This window comes from Protopterus annectens, chromosome 2.part0 (genome assembly GCF_019279795.1).
Source record: "Protopterus annectens isolate FY-2018-M chromosome 2.part0, PAN1.0, whole genome shotgun sequence".
NCBI lineage: Eukaryota > Metazoa > Chordata > Ceratodontiformes > Protopteridae > Protopterus > Protopterus annectens.
This window is the reverse complement of record NC_056728.1, coordinates 972,253,187-972,278,903: the sequence shown is the minus strand read 5'-3', so window position 1 is coordinate 972,278,903 and position 25,717 is coordinate 972,253,187. Positions and strand designations below refer to the sequence as shown.

At 44.1% G+C, this 25,717-nt stretch overlaps 1 protein-coding gene across 1 annotated transcript in view; it reads left to right on the top strand.

Moving 5' to 3' along the window:
- Window positions 1–25,717, top strand: part of LOC122792799 (extracellular matrix organizing protein FRAS1-like) — a 4,352,848-nt gene that overhangs the window by 513,778 nt on the left and 3,813,353 nt on the right. The window contains exon 10 of the mRNA XM_044060368.1: window positions 65–209. Within this exon, the coding sequence (XP_043916303.1) occupies window positions 65–209 (145 nt within the window). The remainder of the gene's footprint in view (window positions 1–64; window positions 210–25,717) is intronic.

Genomic DNA, 25,717 nt, shown 5'->3' with positions numbered 1-25,717 from the left:
TATTAGAAGCCATAATAAAATGACATTGGCGTAATTGCTTTTTTGAATATTTTTTGCAAAACAGAACGGTGAAAAGTTTAAAGAAGGATTGTGTAAGGATTGCGAGTGTCATGCTTCCCAGCTGTTTTGTTACCGTCGCTTGTGTCCTCCTTGTCCACTTGGAACCTTGACTGTGAAGAATGGAGAATGCTGCCCAGAATGCAGGCAAGGTAATTTGCAGACTTTGTTCTTTTTATGTATGTTGGTGCTATTATTTGTGCTATGGATGCCTTTCATTTAAAGACACAAAAGACAAGTCAATCAATCAATTGTGGGAGTCTTTAGACCCGTGTGTAGTACATATAAGAATTTAAGAAGCCGTCTGCTATTTGGGCTCATCTGTTAAAAAGTATACTTGGTGTCTTTCTAGTGTGTGATGTTCTTCGTGTTTCACTGTTGAAGTCATCACACTTGGGTTATCCTGCCAGGGGTAGCCCTCAGTCGGTCCGAATACCAGAGGCTTAGTATTTCTGCATCGGTTGCTGTCGCTCCAGGACTGACGTCAGGTCATCAGTGGTATGAAATCAGGCAGCCGATGCCATTACATCAGTCTTTCTTGCTGAGGAGCCCAAAGCAGAAGCGGTTCACACAAGTGCCGGTCGGCTGCTGCCTTAGTTTTGTTTCCAAATTGAAGTTGAAGTCTTCTAAAGCTAAGTACCCCGTTGGAGATCCTTTTTTCTTGCTCTAACCAATGTCAGAAAAAGTTAATAATTGTCTCGCCTGTGGAAAGCAAATACCACACTGAAATTTCCATTTTTACTGCATCACCTGTTTAGGCCAAGACCACGACGTACCTCGCAGTTGCTTTTATGCTTTGTTCAACTCCAGAACTATACATTGTTGGGCCCTTATTGTAGCTAAATATTTTCGCTCTCGGACCTTGTATTCTGATATGGCTTCGCTAAGCCATCCGACTACCGATCTTCCAAAAAAACATAAGGATAAAGACAGAGACAGACTGCAGAGGTCCAAAACTGCTGATGATGCTTCCATTAAGCTAGTCATCATTTCTCCGGTCCTCAGTGAGTCACTTTCGCAGCCCCTAATGCCTGCTTCTATGGATTTACAGGCCGCTACCAAGACCAGTTCGGGGTCCGGTATGCAGCAAGACTCTTCTTTGACTGAGGATCCTGCGGATGTCTCTACCTTGGATGGGTCCGGAGCCGCTGAGCAGGCACTGGCTTCCGAGGAAGCTTTTTGCACTACAGATACTCGACACAAACCAACGACTTCTTTTGTGTCTTCAGTTCTATCTAAACTACCGAGTTTCTAAGACCCAGGGTACAAACTGCGCCTAAAAAAACGATGACCCAAGCTCAAGCACCTGCTTCCATGCCTCAGTCTAAAATGCTTAAAATGGCAGAAGACCTTATTTTGCTTATTAAGGGAAGCCAGGCTATCCCTTCCATAAGAAAGAAACTTGTCCCCAGCAGTTTTATCTGACCAGGAGTCCGATGACTCTGAGGTTTCTGAATATGAAGACATGCAACCCCTATCTGCTTATGAGGATTCAGATACAGAGGAATCCATTCCTTCTGCCTCTCCTCCCGAGGATGTAGATTTACCACAGCACAGACCTTTAGCCATTCCTCCTGTCTTGGATATTGTGGATGATGTCTTTATGGGATCCAGTTTGACTCCTGACACCCTTCCTCCTGCTCCCAGGAAACCTGACAGGTATTAGAGAGTCCCTGACTCTCACAAATTCCTTTTCAAAAATCTCAGTGTTGACCCAGAGGTCATCGCCCAAGGACCTAAAGGAATTAAAGCAACCTCAGTTAAGAATCCCACCCCCTCAGACAGGGATTCCTGAACTTTAGACAGATGGGGTAAAAAAAGTATACACCTCTGCAACTCTTGCCATTAGAGCACGAAATTGTCAGTTCCACATGCTGAAATGCCAGCAGCATACCATAAAACTCCTCAAACAACAAATATCAACCTTTCCTGCTTGTGCAGAAAATACAGATTTACAAGAGCTTATGCATTCTGAAAGCCAAGTGCACCTTGCAATGTGGCTTTGACGTCCTAGATCTTGTAGTGCAGTAGTCACCGGTTCTGTACTTATAAGGCATGCTTGGCTTAAGGAACAGACCTTGCCAGGCCACGTCAAATCAAAATTATTGGATGCACCATTGAACAAAGACAATTTGTTTGGTACCAAGGCAGAAGAGGTCTTAAAAAGATGGAAGAAAAAGCTAAATCCATGTAGACAGTTAGACTTTTTACAAGTCCAGCCTCCGATGTGCAGTAGACAATGCCACTCCATGCACTGGTCCCTTCCAGCCCCCTCCAGGCCAGCTCAGCCAGGACCTAGGGGTAGCAGTTCCCCCAGACAGCAGTCCCAGGGAATGCAGAGATCTAAGCAATGGAGTTACTCCACTTCAAAAACAGGGAGTGCTAAGCCACCCCCTAACGGTAAGAACTCACAATGACTTTAGACCTACACCCCTTACCTCTGCCCACCTGCTTGTGCCCCTAGGAGGAAAACTCTCCTCCCATGCAAACAACTGGGCCTCTATTACCAACGACTGATGGGTCCTCAACATAGTGTCCCAGGGACAAATTTTATTTCCACATTCTGCCAACCACAAAAGGGTTCCCAGATCTTCCTCCAAACCAGTGGGCAAAGGCCAAAAAACAAGTCCACTCCCTACTATCCATGAGGGCAATAGAGCCTGTTCCTGCAGGCCAGATAGGCCAAGGTTTCTATTCCAGACTCTTCCTGGTACCCAGAAAAGAGGGCATCTGGCGCCCAATCCTTGATATATCCATTCTAAACACCATCCTAGTGATACAAAAATTCAAAATGCTCACCCTCCAGGAGCTACTTACAATGCTTTCCAAGGATGTTTGGTTAGTCACCCTAGATCTAAAAGAGGCCTACCTACACATCCCAATCAGGGAATCTTGCAGGAAAAATCTATGTTTCAGGGCAGAATCTATGAACTTTCAGTTCTCTGCGCTTCCATTTGGCTTATTTGACTGCTTCCAGAGTTTTCACAAAATGCATGGCTCCAGCCATTGCTTTTTGCAGACAAGGAAATATTCAAATTTACTCCTACTTAGATGACTGCCTGATTCAGGCAGACAGTCAGAAAAAGCTGTTACAGCACCTTACCGTTGTAAAGGACCTACTGACCTCCGTGGGGTATACTGTAAACGAAAATAAATCAAAACTAGTCCCCTCTCAAAAAATTATATTCCTGGGAGCAAGCCTGGACAAAGCTTCCCAAATGGCATTCCATACTCCAGGAAAACAAGCCTATCTGACAGGCTACTTCTCTCAACTAGCCACCAGAACCCAGTTATCTGCAAGGAAAATCCTGCAAGCTCTAGGGTTCATGGTCTCCTGCATTCTACTCATTCCATATGCCAGGCTGCATATGAAGAAACTACAGTGGTACCTAAAACGCCTTTGGTGTCAACACTCTCAAGAAGTGGAAACTATCATACCTATGATAACCTGTCTAAGGAAACACTTTCTTTGGTGGGCAGCAGCATGCAACTACAACAAGGGACTTCCCTTCTCACAACCCCACGCTGCCCAGACCCTCACCAGATGCATCAGACTGTGCCTGGGGTGCACACCTGGACCGCAGGTGCATTCAGGACCATTGGAGCCTAAGTCAAATACATCTGCACACCAACCAAAAAGACATGTTAGCTGTTCAGCACTCCCTGACAGCTTTCAGACCCCTACTCCCCCGGGGCCTCTAGTGATCAAAACAGACAGCAACACAGTGATGTGGTATAGCAACAAGCAGGGAGAGCCATGACCCTTTGGCACATGGCTTCAGCCATGCAGACACATCTGCTAGCACAATTCCTGCCAGGCTCCCTAAACTCTCTGGCAAACAACTTAAGCAGAAACCTGCTAGACCTACATGAGTGGCAGCTAGACTACAGAACCTTTAACCTTGTAACTCAGAAATGGGGCACCCCGAAGGTGGACCTATTTGCCTCCCACAACAGTCACCAGCTCAGCAAAGTCTACACCAGGCTTGGAAAGTGGATGCTCTATCCTTCCAATGGGTAAACCTCTCTATCGATGCATTTCCCCCTCTACCACTAATTTCAAGGGTACTGCCCAAAATAAGGGAGGAAAACCAAGGGCAATCTTGATTGCCCCAGACTGGCCACACCAGCACTGGTACCTACTGCTGCACAGCCTGCCACCCCTGCCACCATGGCACCTACCTCAGATCTCAACACTCCTGACCCAGAAGAATGGAGAATTCATGCATCCAAAATTGGAGACCCTGAACTTGGCAGCCTGGCTTATTCCCTGATCTCTCCTCCACCTACCAGCCTAAGCAAACAAGCCCTGGATGTTATACGTAAAGCCAGACACCCCAGCACTAGAAAATCCTATGCTGACAAGTGGAAAAGATTTTGCACCTGGATCCAGGCTAAAGGAGCTGAAACAGCACAGCCCTCCCTACCTCTCATCCTGGATTACCTAGCAGACCTACTGCACAGAGGTCTGTCCTTCTCTTTTATTAAAATTCATGCCTCTGCCATCTCTGCACATTACAGCACAGAGCCACCTCTCTTCTCACACCCTGTCATCAAACAGTTCTTAAGAGGGGCTAACAACTTAAGGCCACCCAGAAGAACTCCTACCGCAGCCTGGGACCTTAACTTTGTGTTGGAAAAGCTCACCCTACTCCCTTTTGAGCCTGCTGCTTCAGCAGAGTTAAAATTCCTCTCTTGGAAAACAGCCTTGCTTCTGGCCATTACCTTAGCTAGAAGAGTTTCAGAGCTACAAGCACTCATTGCTGTAAAGCTCTTCATCATTTTCCATGCTGACAGGGTCTCCCTCAGGACTAACCCAACTTTCATGCCTAAAGTGGTGTCCAGTGTAGCTCTCAACCAATCAATTAATTTGCCCACCTTTTTCCCTAACCCACAAAACAAGAAGGAAATATTTCTGCATTCTCTAGATGTGCACAGACAGCTCAGATTCTACCTGGATATAGGACTAAATCTTTTAGAAAAACTGACCAATTGCTAGTCAGTTTTGCAGCTTGGGCAGAGGGCAAGGTCATATCCAAACAAACAATCTCCAAATGGATAGCACACTGCATCCAGTTCTGCTACAAACGCCATGAGAGATCACCCCCTAAGGGGGTAAGGACACATTCCACCAGAGCAACTTCCACCTCTGCAGCTTTTCCTCAGAGGGACATCCTGGAGGCTGCAACATGGACTTCTGTTCATACCTTCACCAAGCATTACCACCCGCCTATATTCTCCAAATCCAGGGCAGGCTTTGCCACCGCAGTCTTGCAGGGCATCCTAGCCAGCCCCCCAGAATTCTTGACTGCCTCCACCCTTTTCTTCAGCTTTGGGAATCAACCCAAGTGTGATGACTGCAACAATGAAACATGAAGAACATAGTACAGTTGTGTACACATACCATAAATGTAGATGTTCGAGTGTATTCACTGTTGCATTCCTGGTTTCCCACCCTCCATCCCCCTTGTCTCTCTCTCTCTCTTCCTCACTCCTTATAGGAAATTTGTGGTATTTACTTTCTACTGGTGTTCTTCCACCATAACTGAGCTCCCTATTTGGGGGCTCCTGACAGTTGGGGCAAGAAAAACTGATGTAATGGCGTCGGCTGCCTGATTTTTATACCACTGACAACTTGACATCAGTCCTGGAGCGACAGCAACCGATGCCTCTGGTATTCGGGCCGACTGACAGCTACCCCTGGCAGGATAACCCAAGTGTGATGACTGCAACAGTGAATACACTCGAACATCTACATTTATGGTAAGTGTACACAACTGTACTTTCTCAAGGTGTTTGGGTGTCAGCTGTGAAGCATGTTCATGTTGCGGTCAAACAGCAAGAAATAAATATGAAGTGTAGAAATGCTTTTGGTGACAGAAGTTTTAATTTCTCAGTAAAATGCAGACTGAAACTAGAGAATTTCTGCTAACTGCAAGACAGAATTCATAATCTTCCTTCACTGTCTTAGATGCTGCTCACCACCAACCCAAACATTTGTGAACAGCTGTTACAGAATGGGTTTTTAGAAAAGGCCCTTAAGCTAGAATAAGGGAAAGCTTCTTGCTCAAAAGGACAGGGTCATTGGTTAACAGTCTGTCTTCTTTCCAAATAATCAAGTTGGTTGCAGGTTTTACTCCTTCCACTCGTACAGGATTAATTTCTGGTGACCCTAGACTTGAAGACCTACCTATCTGTTCATCCCCTTTCACAGGGGCAAAGGCAGCTGTTCATCTTCAGGATCACTGCTGTTGTATCGTTCTTAATGAGTAGGACATGAGGGCGACCATCAGCCTGACTTACAGAACTCCAGGTATTCCTCTGAGAAAGGTTAAACTCTTCATGCCATGGATGTCAACAGGACATACAAGAGGTAGATTGTGTGCAGTATAGAGCAACCCACACAATTTTCATTTTTTTTTTTTTTTACTAATCATAAGAATGTCTGGTTTGTCAGTTCCAGTATGCAGGTTCATAGCTAACTGGACTAAAAATGTTATTTCAGTGTAACATCTTTATTTATTTCAGTCTCTTATAAAATATTCAATGATTCATATCTGACCATACCTACTGGAAATGAGGGCAGAAAAGAAGAAATTTGCTAGGATGTAAATATATTGATGGAGCTAACAAACGTTTTCAGCTAACTCCAGTAGCGTACTTATTTTCCATGGTTAATGAGATCAGGAACATACCCTTTTGTAGGCTGATGGGTCCAGTACAGCATTCCATTCATCAGCTGCAATAACGTAATTGTTAAACTTCTGAATTTGTAGTAGACGATATGCCACAGAGTATAGCTGGAGTTTTTTTTTAGACGGTCAGCATAGGGCATCTGCTTTAAGCTTGTAATACTTTTAGTGAGGTATTTCTGTGGCCTTTCCAGCTGTTACAGATGTCTTGTGAAGTACATACCAAACAGGGCATTGTACTCTATAATGGGTCTAATGAGGGATGAGTAAAGTGGGACAATGACCTCCTTTTTTCTGGATGAAAAGCCCTTAGTGATGAGGTGTGCCACATAGAAGGATTTCTTGACTGTTGTGGCGATGTAGTTATCGAAGGTGAGACCATTGTCCACCTGTGTCCCTAAGTCTCTTGTCACACTTTTGGTGTTTAGTGTACTGCCATCTATGTGGTAATTCATGGGTACATGTTTTTTCCCAAAGGAGATAACTGTACATTTCTTGGCATTAAGCTTGAGCCCGTGGCTCTGGCACAAGCATCTATTTCTGTATGGCCCTTTTGTAGAATATCCACATCATTTGGGGATTCAATAATGGCTCCCAGTTTTCAGTCATCTGTCAACTTTGTTAGCCAGAGTCCCTTAGTGTTGGCCTGTACTTCAGAGAAGTAGATGCCAAACAAGAGCTGTCAGATCTGAGCATTGCCATTTGGATTCTTGACATAACTATAGAATGCCTTTTGGTTGTCTTTGGAATCTTTGGCAATTTTATTTTCATAACTAGTTTTGCAGGATGTTATGAGGGATCGCAGCTTCTTACTGAGGCTGGTAAGGGAGTTTTTTGCATCCTGGGATTTTCCTCTTTTCTGCAACAGTTTCTTCCTTCTGTTGTATAGTTTGTTTATGGCAGGGTACCACCAGATTGACTTCCCTTTTTTTGGAGGAGAGCGTCTCGGTTCTATTTGGGATGGCACGATTCCACAATGGCATGAATGGATGTGCTCGTACAGTGCCTTAGTGTAGGATTCAGCAGTCGAACTTTCAGCTCCTGTCTGCATGGGTGTCATGAAGTTTGTTACTTCTGACTTAAGTAGCATGAAGTTGGCTTTGGAGAAGTTTTTTACGGAGGTTTCCTTACTGGGAGGTGGGGGTGGGATGTGGATGTCAAGGGTGATTTGCTTATGGTCAGATCTGACCAATGAGGCAGAGACCACTGGTGTGAAACATCTATCTCCCATGTTGGTAATGACCAGGTCTAGGATATTGGAGCCCCTGGTGGGACAATGGATTAGCTGATCCAAGGCGCTGGAATTTATGAAGTCCAAGAACCGTTGGGAAAAGGTGTTGGTGCCCGAGTAGTTTTCCTAGTTAATGGCAGGGTAGTTGAAATCACCCTGTATTAGGGTGTTTGGTTGTATCTTAATATTTTCCAGTATGTTTAGAAAGGTGTTGTGAGAATCTTGGGGCATGGTGAGGGATCTGTAGCAAGCTACAATTTGGATTGCAGTCTTACCTAGTGTTAGTTGCACCTGGAGAATTTCAGATGTATTGTGTTGGGCAACTAGCCTGGAGGTGTGAATATCCTTGGTGAATATGGACACTCCTCCACCTTTAGTGTTTCAGTCTTGGTTTGGTGGCCAAAAAGTGTGGTTCATAGGTAGGTACTAGGCTATTTGTCCTAGGGCTAAATAAGCCTAGCCAAAAATGTACCCTGACTTTCGCCACCCAAGAAAATTATTTTCCTGTGCCCCTGTCGAGCAGAGCCACAGAAGTGATCCCTGGGGTGAATTTTCTATTTCCCATCCAATCATCAAGATTTTTCTTGAAGAGTGCTAACGAGGAGCTCTGTTTGACATGGATAGGTAGTCTGTTCCAGAGTATGGGAAGTCTCTGGGACAGGAATCTATCCCTCCAGCATGTTCTGTTTATTGTGGTGACAAGGTTTAGGTCCCTAGAGTGTGTAGCTTGGAGGGCTTCGAATTTCTTTAAGTGGAGCACGTCCAATAGCTCTGGGTTTGACATAGCTTTGTATGTTAGGCAGAGATTGCCTCTGAGTAGGCGATATGCAACGGAGTAAAGCTGGAGTTTTTTGAGACGGTCTGTGTAGGGCATCTGTTTGAGGCCAGTAAACCTCTTGGTGAGGCATTTCTGTAGCCTTTCCAGTTGTTGTAGATGTCTTGTGAGGTACATACCAAAAGGGGCGTTGTAGTCTATAATGGGTCTAATGAGTGATGAGTAAAGGGGAACAATGACCTCTTTTTTTCTGGATGAGAAACTATTTGTGATGAGGTGAGCCACGTAGAACGATTTCTTGACCACTGTGGTGATGTGATTATTAAAGGAGAGACTACTGTCCACCTGTGTCCCAAGGTCTCATCACATTTTCAGCGTTAAGTCGACTACCAGCTATGTGGTAGTTCATGGGTACAGAGTTTTTACAAAAGGGGATGACAATACACATTTTGGCATTGAGCTTCAGGCCATGGCTTTTGACACTAGGCATCTGTCTCAGTGAGGCACTTCTGTAGTATGTCCACATCGTTAGGAGTTTTGATTATGGCTCATAGTTTGCAGTCATCTGCAAACTTTGTTAGCCAAAGACCTTCTCTGTTAGCCTGTACTTCAGAGAAGTACGTACCAAACAGGAGAGGACCCAGGACTGAACACTGTTTGCTACTTTCACAGTGTGGGTTCTGTCCATGAGCCAGCTGGCAACCCATATTGTGACATAGGGATTTATACCTAGTTTAGTGAGCTTATCTATAATTCCAGAGTGGGGGATGGTGTTGAAAGCCTTTGCGAGATCTAGATAAGTTGTGTGAACCACCTTACCCTCATCTATGGCTTTGGTGACTGCTTCAAAGAAGTCAATCAGGTTTAGGAGACAAGGTCTTCCTTTTACAAATCCGAACTGGGTAGAGTCCAGTGTTTGGAGATTACCAGTGTCTTTGTTTACGAGTTCTATGATGATACGTTCCATGGCCTTGCAGACCAGGCTCGTCAAGCTAATGGGGGCTGTAGTTCCTGGGGTCTGTCATGGCTCCCCCTTTGTGGAGTGGGATAGCCATCACGGTGCACCATTCAGTGGGCAGAAAGCTTGAGGTGAGGCTATGATTGAACATGGTACTTAGGGAGGGTGCCTGTTCATTCTATAGCTCATGTCAAATGTAACCTGGGATATTGTCAGGTCCCATGGATGCTGTGTTCTTGGCTTTGGAGAGTGTGTTTTTTACCTGTGCAGCCATGATTATAGGAACTTTGCATTCTTCCGGTATAGAGATGGCCCCTCTGGGGGGTGAGAGGGGGGTAAAGTTAGCACTGAACCTATTTGCCAGGATGTTGGCAATATCAGTTGGTTCTGTATATTTAGTGCCATTGTGCTGTAACTCAGAGCATATCTGTGTGTTGCCATTGAGATTCTTAACATAGCTATAGAATGCTTTGTGGTTGTCTTTAGAGTCAGTGGCAATTTTGTTTTCGTAACTAGCTTTGGAGGATTTTATGAGGTATCTCAACTTCTTACTGAGGTTGATCACGGAGTTCCTCCAGTCATGGGATTTTGACTCTTTTTTGCAGCAGTTTCTTTCTTCTGTTGTAAAGTTTATTTATGGCAGGGGACCACCAAATTGGCTTCCTTTTTTTGGAGGATAGCATCTTGGTTCATTAGGGATAGCAAGATTCATGCACTCGTGTAAGTGCTTATAAAGTGCATTTGTGTAGGATTCAGCAGTCGTAACTCTATTGTCCGTCTGCATGGGTGTCATGAAGTTTGCCACTTCTGTCTTAAGAAGTGTGAAGTTGGCTTAGGAGAAGTCTTTTATGGTGGTTTCCCTAATTGGGGGTGGGGGCCGGATGTGGATGTCTAGGGATTTGGATGTCTAGGGTGTAGCCTGGTATTACAGGGGTGCTCTCTGGAGTCTTGAACCAGGTCTCAGTTACTGCACAGATATTGATGTTCTCCATTTTTAGGAGTGACTTGAGAGAGTGCATTTTGAGGTTTAGACTTCTAACATTGAGTAGCATTACCTTCAGACTTTGCATGCTTGTTTCTGTTATGTTTGTGGATGTCCTTCAAGGATGCATCTGCAGTCATAACATATGGGTTGACCTGCCTCAGGTAGCCCTTCGATCGGCCGGATTCCAAAGTCTGGGTCTGGCCTCGGCTGATGTCGCACTTTCTCCGACGTCAGAACGTCTGGGGTATAAAAGCATCAGCCGACGCCATCTTCCCCAGTATTTCTTGCTGTGCGGTGCCCGAAGCAGAAGCAGTTCGCAAGTGCCGGTCGGCCAGCTCCTTTGATTCAGCTACCGAAGACTTAGAAAAAGCTAAGTACCCCGTTGGGGACTCTTTCTTGCCTCAGCCGATATCAGATAAAGTAAATAATTGTTTAACTTGTGGGAAACAAATACCTCATAAGGATTTCCACTCTTACTGTCTACCTTGCTTAGGCCCAGACCACGACGTCTCAGCCTGCTCTGCCTGTGCTTCCTTCAACCGACGAACGCTTAGGCATCGGTCGGAGTTTGCATAGGAATATTTTGGGGCTAACTTTGCGTATATAATGCCATCGGAGACTCCGACTTCACATGTAGTTAAAAAACGGAAGGACAAGGACCGACCCTCGCGGCCCACGGTTTCGGCTGAAACCTCGGTCAGGCCTACCGCGAGTGTCTCGGTTTCGGCTGAAACCGAGTCCTCGGTGCTTCCTGTTACCGAAACCTTACAACCGACCACCTCGGCCTCGGAGGCTCCGGCCGAGTCGGTTATTGAACTACCTATGGAAACCGGTGTCCAGGACATGTCCGACACCATTCCTTTAGACAAGTCCACCCCTGCACGTGGTGCAGCCAGACCCCCTGCATCCATGTCCATTAAGGCCTTCTCTAGGGCTAAAGCTGCCAAACTTGCCAAAGCTTTGCCTCCCAAGTCTACCTCTCAGAGGCCTTCTACCAGCACTCAAATTCTCAGCTTAGCAGAGGACCTTATCTCCTTAATTAAAGGTTCTCAACCACACCCGGACAGGGGCTCTCTTCCACCTCCAGATAAAAGGCCCAGGGTTGAGCCCTCTGACCCCCACTCTTCAGATGAGTCTACGGATGAATCTGTGTTGTCAGAGCACCAGCAGGAGGCTTATTTGGCCTACGAGGATTCTGATGCTGAAGAATCTATTCCTTCGGCCTCCCCTCCTGAAGAGTTTTCTTTTGGTGAGACACTGCATTCCATGAGAGAGCATTTCCAATGGCAGGGCCAGGAATTTTCTGATTCCAGAAAAAGATTAAGGACCTTTTTACATTTACCTCAGCATAGGCCTTTGGCTATACCTCCTGTTTTGAATGTTGTTGATGATGTGTACTCTGATGCTAGTACAGCCCCTGATTCTCTCCCTCCGGCTCCTGCCAAACCTGATAGGTACTACAGGGTTCCGGATTCTCACTTTCACCTGTACAAGGCCCACACTGCAGACCCAGAAACCATTTCACAGGGCCCTAAAGGGGTTGCAGCTGCCACTGCTAAAAATCCTTTACCTTCTGAAAGGGAATCTAGAGCTTTAGAGCGATGGGGAAAGAAAGTATATACTTCTGCAACTCTTTCTATGAGGGCATTAAATTGTCAATTCCATATGATTCAGTACCAAGAGTATTTGTTAGATGAATTGTATAAGAAACTTTCCTCCTCTGAGCCCCTTGACCGTAAATCTCTTCAGGATCTGGTACATAACTCACAGCAGGTTAGCAACCATTTTCTGCAATGTGGCTATGATGCACTGGAAGCTTCAGGTAGATCAGCAATGACAGGGGCAGTTATACGAAGGCATGCCTGGTTGAAGGAACACGCTCTACCGGACCATGTTAAAGCTAAGCTCCTGGATGCTCCAGTGGAAAAACAAAAATGATTTGGTTCCACAGCCCAGGAGGTCTTAAAGAAGTTTGAAGAAAAGGCAAAATCTGTGCAAACAGTCAAGGATTTTCTGCAGGTACAACCACTGAGATTCAGCAGAAATTGGCCTACTAAGAATTGGTCCTTTTCAGATTCAGACAGATCACAGAGAGGCAGGAACAGGCGTACCAGAGGTAGGGGGCAAGCTAGAGGCCACTACAGAGGTCGTCAGTGGCAGCCACCCAACCAGAGAGGTAGTGCAGCTACAGCAACAACAACTGCTACACCAGAACAAACACAATGACTTATTTCTGACTCCACCGACCAGGGCTCAATTAGAAGCACCATTGGGCGGAAAGCTTTCTTTATTTTCAGAAAATTGGCATTACATTACAAGGGACTCATGGACACTGCAAATAATAGGCAAAGGATACAGGTTCCATTTCCACACATTGCTAAAAAGACAGGGAATGCCAGATCTGCCACCAAATCAGAGGGCGGAGGCTTTGAAGCAAATCACCAAATTACTACAAATGAAAGCCATAGAAAGGTTCCTCTCTCAGAACAAGGCCAAGGTTTTTATTCAAGGTTATTCCTTGTTCCAAGAAAAGAAAATCAGTGGAGGCCTATTCTCGATCTGTCCGCACTGAACACTTACCTCATTGTGCCGAAATTCAAGATACTGACCCTACAGCAACTTCTTCCCATGCTGGGCAAGGAGTCTTGGCTGGTGACTCTAGATCTCAAGGAGGCATACCTGCATGTCCCCATTCGACAAAGTTGCAGAAGACACCTCAGATTCCTTGCAGGATCAGAGCATTATCAATTCTCAGCATTGCCCTTTGGCTTATCTACCGTGCCCAGAGTGTTCACGAAATGCCTGGCATCAGTGATTGCACACTGCAGACTTCAGGGGATTCAAATCTACCCATATCTGGACGACTGCCTGATACAAGCGGACAGCAAGACAAAATTGGTAAAGGACTTGGACTATGCCATCCAGCTACTACAGGCCTTGGGATACACAGTCAACATACAAAAATCAAGACTGGTGCCATCCCAAAGGATAACCTTTTTGGGTGCAGATCTGGATACAACCACCCAAATGGCCTTTCTCACATAAGAAAAGCAGAAATAACTTCCAGATTACTTCAAGAATCTGATAAGACACATAGCCATACCCTCTACAACTCTTATCCAATCAAACACTTATACCCAATTACCACCTCCCTTCCCCGCCCATTCTTGCCTCTAATTACCTACCTCAGCTATCCCACTAAAACATTAGATTCCTACACACCCACTCAAATCTCTACTCTGTTTCCACATCCAATCTTATACTTTTAAACATAACTACTCCATGACTTACTTATCTCTCCTACATTTATAAACATCTTATCTACCACCTAACACCTCTGTATATTTCATAATCTAATTCTCCAACTTCTATCTAGAGTTCATCTAGTTCCTAAACACTTACAACCCCCTATATATCTTACTTCTTTATTTAAATACTACTATTCTATTAATTCTTCCTCATCATGCTTCCCAAACAATCCTTCCTCTTCCTTTCACTATTACTACTTTTCTTCTTATCCTCTATCTACCACCTTTCTCAGCCTACTATTTCCACGATCACCCAACCCTTTCATACAACAAATTCTCACAACTCACCTTTCTTACCCACATACTCTCTTATTTCCCCCTACTTATTCCACTCAGAAAACCTCCATCTTTTTCAACACAAACTGATCTCCTACCATGCTAACTTTATTACCATAACTACTAGCAAAGCCCTCCAATTCACAAAAGAACCCAATCTCATCTCCTTGCTAACTACTCACATAAACTACTTCATACTACATATGATTAGTACGCTCATCTCTGGAGACATCCATCCTAATCCAGGCCCTACCACTACAACCAATATTAACAAATCCCTATTATTTACTTCTCTAAACTCCCAAAGTATAGTAAACAAAGTCCCAAACCTTCATGCTTGGCTCACACACAATAAGCCAGATATCCTAACCAGTTCAGAAACTTGGCTAAAACCACACATTAGAGACTCTGAAATAGTTCCTCCAAACTTCTCTATCATAAGAAAAGACAGACCTCACAAAAAAGGTGGAGGAGTAGCCCTTCTATATTCTTCCTCCCTAGTAGTTACTCCCTACAATAAACCTATTCCACACTTCAACAACGCCGAACTTCTCCTGACCCTACTACAAATCAATAATCACAAACATATATGCATTGCTTCCCTTTACATCCCCCCTGGGGATAATATCTCCACACTTGAACTTATCCTCTCCTGGCTATCCACTAACATTAGTAATGAAACCATAATCCTAGGAGATGTAAACATTAACTGGGCCCTTGTCCAGTCTCCTACAAATTCCACAAACATCAACCTCTATAACTTCTCACAACTGATCACTTCAGTAACTTATCCTGCCAAAAACCTCTCCAATGGGAGTATACTGGACTGGATTCTAGTCTCCCATCCTCTCTATTTCACCAACAGCGGCACTCTTCCCGACCCACTTGGTGACCACACACCCACCTTTACCTACCGGCTCCCTACTGTCCTTCAACGAACCCATAACTATATCACATTCCGTGACCAAAAAAACTTCAGCCCAATAACCTTCTCAAACTCATTACAAGCAAGTAATTGGAATTGTCTAATAATACTACCTCTTGATAATGCAGTCTCATATTTTAACTCAACATTCTTAAAAGTACTAGACTCCCAAGCTCCCTTACGGACAAAAAGAATAAAAACCAAATCAGCCCCATGGCTCTCCAAAAATACCCTTACTATCATGAGACAGAGAGATAAAGTCTGGACACGCTACCAAAAACATAACTCAGCACCACTCCAAAACGAATATAAAATGCTCCGCAATAAAGCAAAGAAAATGATTACTTTTGATTGTCAAAACTACTTCTCAACACTCCAAAACCATAATAAAAACAACCCTCAAAAATTCTGGAAAGGGATCTCTACTCTCCTCCACCCCAGCAAACCAGTTACTCCCACCCCAGATCCAAATGCTCCAGAATTTGATTTAGCCACACAATTTAATTCCTTCTTTATCAACTCCATCTCCAAATTGACCTCTTCATTCTCTAACACCTCTCTCTCCACTTCCACACCCTATTCCACACCCACTAATCCCTCTTCCTCCTCTTCTACACAAACCCCATCCTCATCTCCACTACCCCAAAATTCCCCCTCTTCTGACTGCACCCTCTTCTCATTAAATCCTATACCTACAGCTACTATAAAGAAACTTCTTCAGAAATTGAAACCATGTACCAATGCTCCTGACAATATCCCTTCTCACTTTCTCAGTGTAGCCGCTAAAACTCTTGCCTACCCCATTAGCATCTTAATAAACCACTCCCTTCAAGAATGCACAGTTCCCCAAATCTGGAAACAAGCTTTTATTATACCTCTACACAAAGGGGGTAACAACAATAACATTAGCAATTTTCGTCCCATAGCCATCCTGTCCCCCATTTCTAAACTCCTTGAAAAATGTGTCCAACTTCAACTTCTTCCTCACCTCCTAGACAACCATCTCATTACCCCTACACAGAATGGTTTCAGACCTAATCATAGTACTATGACTGCCCTGCTCTCCTTCCTTGAAACTGTAAATAAAGCCCGTGACTCTGGGCAAATTGTATCCACTTTGCTTCTTGACCTCTCCAAAGCCTTCGACACTATCTCACACAACCTGCTCTTAACTAAACTTTCCAAACTCCACCTATCTTCCTCCTCTCTGAACTGGTTCTCTAGTTACCTTTCCAACAGAAATCAAGCTGTAAAATGGAAAAAAGCTACCTCCTCCTTCCTTAGTACCCCCACTGGAGTGCCACAAGGCTCCATACTGGGTCCTCTTCTCTTCAATATATTTATAAATGACTTCTACAAATCAATTCCTTCCTCTAGCATCATCCAATATGCAGATGATTCTACTATCATCTGTTCTGCCTCTTCGATCCCTACACTACAAAAACTTACCCAATATGCTTTCTCTTCTACAGAGCAATGGATGCAAAGTAATCATCTAGCTCTCAATGCCACTAAGACCAAACTTATGTTATTTACTCCTTCAAAAGTTATCCCTCCAGACATAACTACATTCTTAATTACTAGTCAAAACAACTCACCCCTTGAAATAGTATCAGAAACTAAACTACTTGGGGTCCAAATTGACAACCTACTGAAATTCAACTCCCACCTCCAAATAAACATTAAAAAGACACATCAAAAACTTGGCATGCTTTATAGACAGAAAGCCTACCTCACATCTGACACTAAAATCTCTCTCTCTACCTCCTTTCTTATCCCCTCCCTTCTCTATGGTGCCCCACTACTAACTAATCTTCAGTCCTCATTAAAAAAACAGCTTACTTCCTGCTATAACAAAATTGCAAAATTCGCCACCAGCCATAAGTCCTCTACTCACCACTGTGTCTCCCTCCATAAGCTAAAATGGCTAGAACTTCCCAATCAACTAACTTACACCCAACTAACTCTAGCCCATAAGCTTATTCTAAACCCCTCACTCTGTCCCTCCCTTTCCTCTGCCTTTAAAATGCACCTCCCTAGTAGAATTCTAAGGTCAAACAATCAAAATCTACTTGAAGTGCATAAACCTACTTATCCATCAGGAAAAAACCTTCTTTCCTTCAATCTCGCTCGCCTCTGGAACTCCCTACCACCACTTATTCGCACCACCTCTAACCACTTCACCTTCAAAAAGTCTCTCTTCTTACATCTAGCAACACAGTGGGAATGCTCTTGCTCCCACCCCACATAACTAACTGTACTAAATCTCCTTCTATACCATATCCTACTTTATGTACCTACTATCTATGTTCTCTAATCTCTATTAACTTGTCTCTATTACTTGTAGGTCACTTCTTAATTGTATTAACTGTTATGACTGCTATTATACATGTGATAAGTTTTGCTCTTTCCTGCCTAAACAGTACCAATAACTCTATGTACCTAGATTGTTAATGTAAACTGTTGAATGTATAATTGCTTGTTTTGGAGCTTTTCTCCCCAGGACTCCATTGAAAACGGGTTCATTATGGCCCAATGGACTATCCTGGTAAACCAACTGCAATAAGTAAATAAATAAATAAGACAAACTCAGCTAACTGCAAGGAAAATCCTGCAGGCCCTGGGTTTCATGGCATCCTGCATAATACTAATCCCACAAGCCAGGCTACATATGAGAAGATTGCAATGGTACCTAAGGAGTGTATGGACTCAGCACAGTCACAGCTTAGAAACTCTGATTCCAATCATACCTTGCCTTCAGAAGGAATTCCTGTGGTGGGCTCTAGCCTGCCAGACCAACCGAAGGTTGCCTTTCTTGAAACCAAAAGCAAACCAAACCATCAACACGGACGCTTCAGACCGAGGTTGGGGAGCACACATGGAGGACAAATGTATCCAAGGCCTATGGTCTCAAGGGCAGATGCAAATGCACATAAACCAAAAGGAAATGCTGGCAGTGATGCATGCAATCGAGGCTTTCAAACCTTTCCTTCAACAAGGCCACCTGCTAATAAGGACAGACAACACCACAGTTATGTGGTACATAAACAAGTAAGGAGGCACGCATTCCTACCCTCTATGCAGACTGGCTATGAATCTATGGGATCTTTGTTTGAAACAAAATATACAACTACAGGCCCAGTTCGTGCCAGGGAAAGACAATACTCTGGCAGACAGCTTAAGCAGAACTACCATGGATGCACACGAATGGATGCTGCACCCAGACATCTTCTTACTCATAACACAGGCATGGGGAAGGCCCGAGATTGATCTGTTCGCCTCACCCCACAATCATCAACTGAAAATTTTTTGCACAAGGACATACCATCCACAAGCATGGAAGGTGGACTCTCTCTCATTCAGCTGGAAAGCCCGAAAAGTCTATGCTTTCCCACCAATCCCATTAATGTCCAAGGTTTTACTGAAGATCAGGGCAGAACAGCCAAAAGTGATTCTGATAGCTCCAGACTGGCCAAGGCAGCATTGGTACCCACTGTTGAAGAGCTTATCACAGACGAAACCGTGGTCTCTCCCATTATGGCCTCTTCTTCTGACGCAGAACAATTACAAGATCCTGCATCCCAACCTAAAGACCTTGCAGCTAACTGCCTGGAGAATACCATGACTCCTTCCCTGGACAGCTTATCCCAGAGGGTAAAGGACATTATTATGGAAGCTCGCCGCCCTTCCACAAGGAAGGCATACTCAGCAAAATGGAAAAGATTTCTCAGTTGGAACACAACAAAAGGCCTTGATGTGACAGTGATGAACATGGCACATATACTGGAATACTTAGCAGAATTGTTCCATGATGGCCTGTCTTATTCTTCCATTAAAATACATGCCTCAGCAATTTCAGCAGAATACAATGTAAATCCTCCTGTCTTTTCGCATCCCCTCTTAAGACAATTTCTCAGAGGAATCAAAAACATCAATCCTCCAAGGAGACCACCTTTACCTACTTGGGACCTTAACTTTGTGCTGGAAAAACTAACACTTCCTCCATTTGAACCAGCAGCATCGGCAGATCCACAGTTTCTATCCTGGAAAACTGCATTCCTTCTGGCCATAACTTCAGCAAGAAGAGTATCTGAGTTACAAGCTTTAATGGCAGTGCAGCCATTTCTTATTTTTCATCAGGACAGAGTCTCATTAAGAACCAACCCAACCTTTATGCAAAAGGTGGTATCTAGAGTATCCTTGAACCAAGCAATTCATTTGCCTACTTTCTTCCCAAATCCACAAAATAAAGGGGAGAAACTTCTGCACACTCTGGATATCCATAGACAATTACGCTACTACTTGGACAGAACTAAAAGTTACAGAAAGACTGACCAACTGTTTGTAGCATATGCTGCTGGGACACAAGGAAAAGCAATTTCCAAACAGACAATCTCAAAATGGATAGGAAATTGCATTCGCTTTTGCTACTCCTTTCATGGAAAGACTGTTCCTGTGAATATTAGGCCTCATTCCACGAGAGCCACAGCCACCACTACAGCCTTCCTAAGAGGGGTGGCTACCAAGGACATTTTAGAAGCTGCTACCTGGAGCTCCATGCATACTTTTGCAAAGCATTACAATTTACCCTTATACTCCAGATCCAGAGCAGGCTTTGCTACTGCAGTCCTGCAGGGTCTCTTAACTACACCATAATTTTCTTAGTACCTCCTCCCCCAGATTGGCTATGGTATTCTACCCATATGTTATGACTGCAGATGCATCCTTGAAGGACATAGTACAGTTTTGTACCTACCATAAATGTAGATGTCCGATAGGTATGCATCTGCAGTCAGGTTTACCCTCCCTCCATCCCCTCTGTGGTATTCCTAGGGTGCTTACCCCTCTATTAGCTAGCTGGGGGAATCTGTTGTGGTGTATTTGTTTGTATTAATATATTTATATATATGTATATATTTTTGCAATTTTTTTGGCATTTTCTCCAAATTTAGCCTTCTTAGAGGGCACCTGGCATCTGGGGCAAGAAAAACTGAGGAAGATGGCGTCGGCTGATGCTTTTATACCCCAGACGTTCTGACATCGGAGCAAGTGCGACATCAGCCGAGGCCAGACCCAGACTTTGGAATCCGGCCGACCGAAGGGCTGCCTGAGGCAGGACAACCCATATGTTATGACTGCAGATGCATACCTATCGGACATCTACATTTATGGTAGGTACAAAACTGTACTTTTTGTCCTTTGAACCTTGCCTAAAAAAGGCAGTATAGGGGTGGCAAGAGCTTTAGCCAATAACCTGAATCTCAGGTGTGACAGGTACAGACCATCTCTGGCAAAGCATCGTGGTTTGTCGATCATGTCGTCCCAGGCAGATAAATACTGGATCCCCTTTGAATGACACCAGAAGCTTAGCCAGTTGTTGATGTCAGTCATTTTGTCTTTATACTGTGGTATCATTCTGGGTGAAGGCAGGATGCTACTCAGGGCTAGGGTCATACCTGCCTGAGCAACGTGATCCGAGAGCTCTTCCATGTCTCTTTTCATGTAGTCCAGGGAGGAAAGTCTCAAGTCATTCACTCCAACATGGACAATGACAGTCATAGTTGTACTTGTTGTTGAGTGACTTGAGTGCATGCGCTATGTGGTGGATCCTGGCACCCGACAGGCAGCTGACTGTAATTTTCTCCTTGCTCAGCCTGGTGAATGGGACAGAATGGGACTCTGCTTTTCAGTCTTCTGACAGTAATGCTCATAGAGAGACTTTGTCAGTGAAACCTTTTTGAATGCTCCAAAAGAAAAATGCTTGGGGGAACGGAAGAAAGCGCAGGAGTTGACTGGAGGAATTGGGAGTGCCTTGGACTTGAATCAAAGTCTGATGTTCGTAGATGGACATGAACCATAAGATGACCAGCAATAGTGAAATTTGGCTTTGCAAAAATAAGTATCTGAGGAAGATTAGACTTCTTCTTGACTTTATTAAACTTGTGCGTAGACAGTAAAACATTTACCTCACTGTCATTAATGTTTGGAAGGACACAAAAAGTAAAAAAGGGGGAAAAAATAACTATAAGTAAAACAATTTTAACAGTATTTTTATAAAACATTTTAAGATAAATATATTTTAAGTATTTTCAATGATCGTTGCATGCGATAGATACTAAAGTAAACAAGTGCTTTTTTTCCTTCTCTTTGTTAATTTTAAGAAATGTAGGCATTCAGATATAAAAAGAGAAGAAAGGCTGGACAAAAGCAAGTCTGTAGGTTTTAGTCTTGGGCTGCTGGGGTGAAGGGTGTAAAGGTGCACTGATTATACATAGAACTGAAATGTTTTCTTTTACTTTTGCGTAGGTTGAAGTTTTGGATTAATGACATTAGCTTAATTTAATGACAAGATTTTTTTTGTGAATACAAGTGGGTTTTAAAAAATAAAACCACAATGTAATAGTTTTCTTTAAGCAAGTAAATGTTCAGTGCCAGCGGAGAAATCTGGAGCTGAGGGCACCTCTACATTATGATATGTTTTCTTGGAAAGAAGCTGACAAAGGAGAAGGTAGTAAATTGAGAGTTCTGGACATTGTTTACTGAGAGTAATGTAAAATTGAAAGATACAAGAGCAAGCATTTTAGTAAAAATGTTTTTTAAATTATCAGAAGTGAACAAGAGAGAGCAAATTTACCAGAACAGGGTATAATTTAATGTCACTTAAAGATGGCCAGTGAACTTTTTCTTAAGGCTAAAAGTTAATGTTTTCTGAAAACATGTTGATGTCCTTCTATTCATATGCTGCTATATTCATAACATAAGGGAGTTCGCCTCTGGTTGACTCTCATACGTCTGGCCATTTTACAAAAGATAGATGCTACTGCTAGGGTGTGTGTGATGTCCTGTGTCTCTCTCTCTGTGGACGCCGGCCATAAACAGACATCTGGTACAAAACTAGACATGGGCACTCACCTTCCTCAGAACATTTATGCCACCTATGTAACTACCAGCTCAGGTCATCGCTCCTTCGGAAAAGTGACCCTGTGTGAAGCGTTCATCTTATCCGACTTCGGATAAGTACCCCATAGGGATTTTTGATTATTCCTTGCTACTGCTGTGGGATTTTTTCACATCAGGTAGAAAGGGCAAATGTAGGTGTGGAAGGCAAATTCTACATAGAGATACGCATGAGCTCTGCCTGTTTTGCTTAGGCCAGGAACACGACGTCACTACTTGTAGTATTTGTCAGGCCTTTGTTCCCAATACCCTCAGGAGTTGCTTAGCTGCCTTAAAACTTTATTTAGAGAACCAAAGTCTAATGCATTTGACCAAAGCAATGGGTCCGACATCGGGCCTCTCGGATTAGCTGCCAGTCAAAAAGGCCAAAAAGTCTAGGCTCGAACAGACTGCTTGTGCCCTCCCTTCCAGCTGTACCTCTCAAGGCCGATGAAGGCCCCGAGTCCGAGCCGGAATTCTCGGATTTTCCTTTGGTGGGTATCCAGGTGGAAGCCGCTGAAGAAGCCGAGAGCATGTCCCAGAGGCAATCACTGGCATTCAAACTGGTCTCCGAGGGGGAACCTAGGCTCATCATATCCAAGGACCTGCATGGGGTCCCGCAAATTGTGGTTTGCGAGGATGTTAGTTCTGATATTGTTGAGTGCCATCCACTGTCTGAATCTCCCAATCTTCACTGGATCTCCGATACCTCCATGTCGGAGACCAATAAAAAAAAGCAGCAAAAAACTAAACATCTTGCTCCTTTATTGATGCCAGGCACCTCCGAATAGTTTCCTGACTGGCAAGCCTTCAAACACGACCTCCTGAATGCCTTCTGAGTCCTGCGCCAGGCCCCTACTCTGGATGTTCATCATGTTACACTGCTGTAGTCATTACACTTGGGTTATCCTGCCGTCAGGCGGTCCCTCAGTCGGCCAGAGTTCGAAAGTCTTGGTCCGGCGTCGGTTGCTGTCGCTTCTTCCCTGACGTCAGTGCAACAGCAGTATATAAGATGCAGCCGACGCCATTTTGTTCCATCTTTCTTGCCGTGCGGTGCCCGAAGCAAAAGCAGTTCGCAAGTGCTGGTCGGCTGACTCCTGAGATTTTCATTCTGAATCCAGAACCGAAGTCTTCTACAAAGCTAAGTACCCCGTTGGGGAAACTTTTTCTTGCCTCAGACTGATGTCAGTAAAAGTTAATAATTGTATTTCTTGTAGGAAGCAAATACCTCATAAGGATTTCCATTCTTATTGTATCCCATGCCTAGGCCCAGACCACAACGTCACAGGTTGTTGGTTTTGTGCTAGATTTAACAAGCGCACTATTAAACGTTGTTTTGATTTTGCCCGACATTATTTTGGCAGAAAATTCAATTACACCATGCCGTCGGAACTTCCGACGACTGGAATACACAAAAAGCACAAAGACAAGGACAGGCATCCGAGGCCCAAAACTGACGACGAAGCCTCTTCTAGGCCAGTCACCGATTCTCTGGTTTTCAGCGAGGCACCTTCGCAGCCCCTGACGACCACTTCTTTGGAACCACAGGCCGCCTCTGACTCCCACGTGGAGATGGCTGGGCCTTCGGACACACCAGATTTATGCCCTACCGAGACTAACCCTTCAGTGGGATCCTGAGTAGCTGAACAACCCGCAGCTTCAGAGGATGTTATCAGACCTATTCAGTTAACCATTAAATCTTCTGCTAAGTCTAAAACCCCTTAAAAGCAAAGAAACAACTTCAAGATTCACCAGGACAGGCCTCCATGCCTAAGAAACAAATGCTCAAAATGCCCGAAGACTTAATTACTCTGATCAGAGGGTCCCACCCTCCTCCTGATAAAAGGCCTAGACAGGATGTAGACTATGACTCATCTGACCAAGTATCCATCTCTTCAGATTCATCCTCAGACCAAGGATACTCTTTACCCCCTTATGAGGATGCTGATGCTGAGGAATCAATTCCTTCAGCCTCTCCACCAGAGGACTACTCCTTTGGGGAAACCTTACATACCATGAGGGAGCATTTCCATTGGGAGGGCCAGGATTATTCAGAATCCAAGAAAAGGCTCAGAGGTTTTCTTTTATTACCTCAACACAGACCCCTTGCTATTCCGTCAGTGTTAGATATTGTGGATGATGTGTATTCTGAATCCAGTTTAAATCCTGATTCTTTACCTCCTGCTCCAGTTAAGCCAGACAGATACTACAGAGTCCCTGACTCTCACAACTTTCTGTATAAAAGCCCTGTTGCTGACCCTGAAACTATTTCCCAGGGTCCCAAAGGGGTAAAGGCCTCTACAGCAAAAAATCCAGTCCCCTCTGACAGAGATTCCAGAGCATTAGACAGATGGGGGAAGAAAATATATACATCTGCAACTTTAGCAATGAGTGCCTTAAATTGCCAGTTTCACGTGCTTAAATATCAGCAATATTTGATGACTCCGTTGAAACAAAAAATGCTTCCAAATTCAGATCTTCCTAATTATAAGAAAATGCAGGATTTATTGCATGCAGTTGAACAAGTGGGAAAACATACTTTGCAATGTGGTTTTGATTCATTAGAGGCCTCCTGTAGAGCAGCAGTTACAGGGTCTGTCATTAGAAGACATGCTTGGTTAAAAGAGCAGACTTTAACAGATCATGTTAAAGCAAAATTATTGGATGCACCTTTGCAGCAGGATGTTTTATTTGGAGTTAAGGCAGAAGAGGTATTAAAGAAAATGGAGGATAAGGCAAAATCTGTGTGGAGGATAAGGCAAAATCTGTGCAAACGGTGAAGGATTTCTTACTGGTTCAGCCTCCTCGATTTAGCAGAAATTGGCCAACAAAGAATTGGTCCTTTCCAGTTACGGACAGACCTCAAAGGGGCAGATACAGATGTCCATGAGGCAGAGGTCAACCACAAGGTCCTTACAGGCCTCAACAGTGGGGTGCTTCAACCCAGAAAGAAGGGGAAGACAGGCCTCAACCTTATAAAAAATAGCCCCAATCACTTCCCACTACAGCTGCCAAACACTTCTCTCTTGGCAGCCCCCTTGGGAGGAAAACTGGCACTTTTCTGTCACAACTGGCATATGATCATCAAAGACAAATGGGTTCTCAACATTGTATCTCAAGGTTACAGTTTCCACTTTCACACTCTGCCAAGTTCAAAAGGAATGCCAAATCTGCCACCAAATCAATGGGCAGAGACTCAAAGACAAATTACAGCACTCATGGACATGAGAGCTATTCAAAAGGTACCAACACAGGAGCAAGGACAAGGATTTTACTCAAGACTCTTTCTGGTTCCCAGGAAGGACAAAGCCTGGAGGCCCATTCTGGATCTTTCTTCTCTAAATACTTACCTGGATGTTCCAAAATTCAAAATGTTGACACTACAGCAGCTTCTTCCCATGCTGGGCAAGAAAGCTTGGCTCGTAACTTTGGACCTCAAGGAGGCATACCTGCATGTCCCTATCAGACAAAACTGCAGAAGATACCTCAGAGTCTTAGCAGGTTCAGTGCCTTACCAATTCTGTGCACTGCCCCTTGGCTTATCTGCTGTGCTCAGGGTCTTTACAAAATGCCT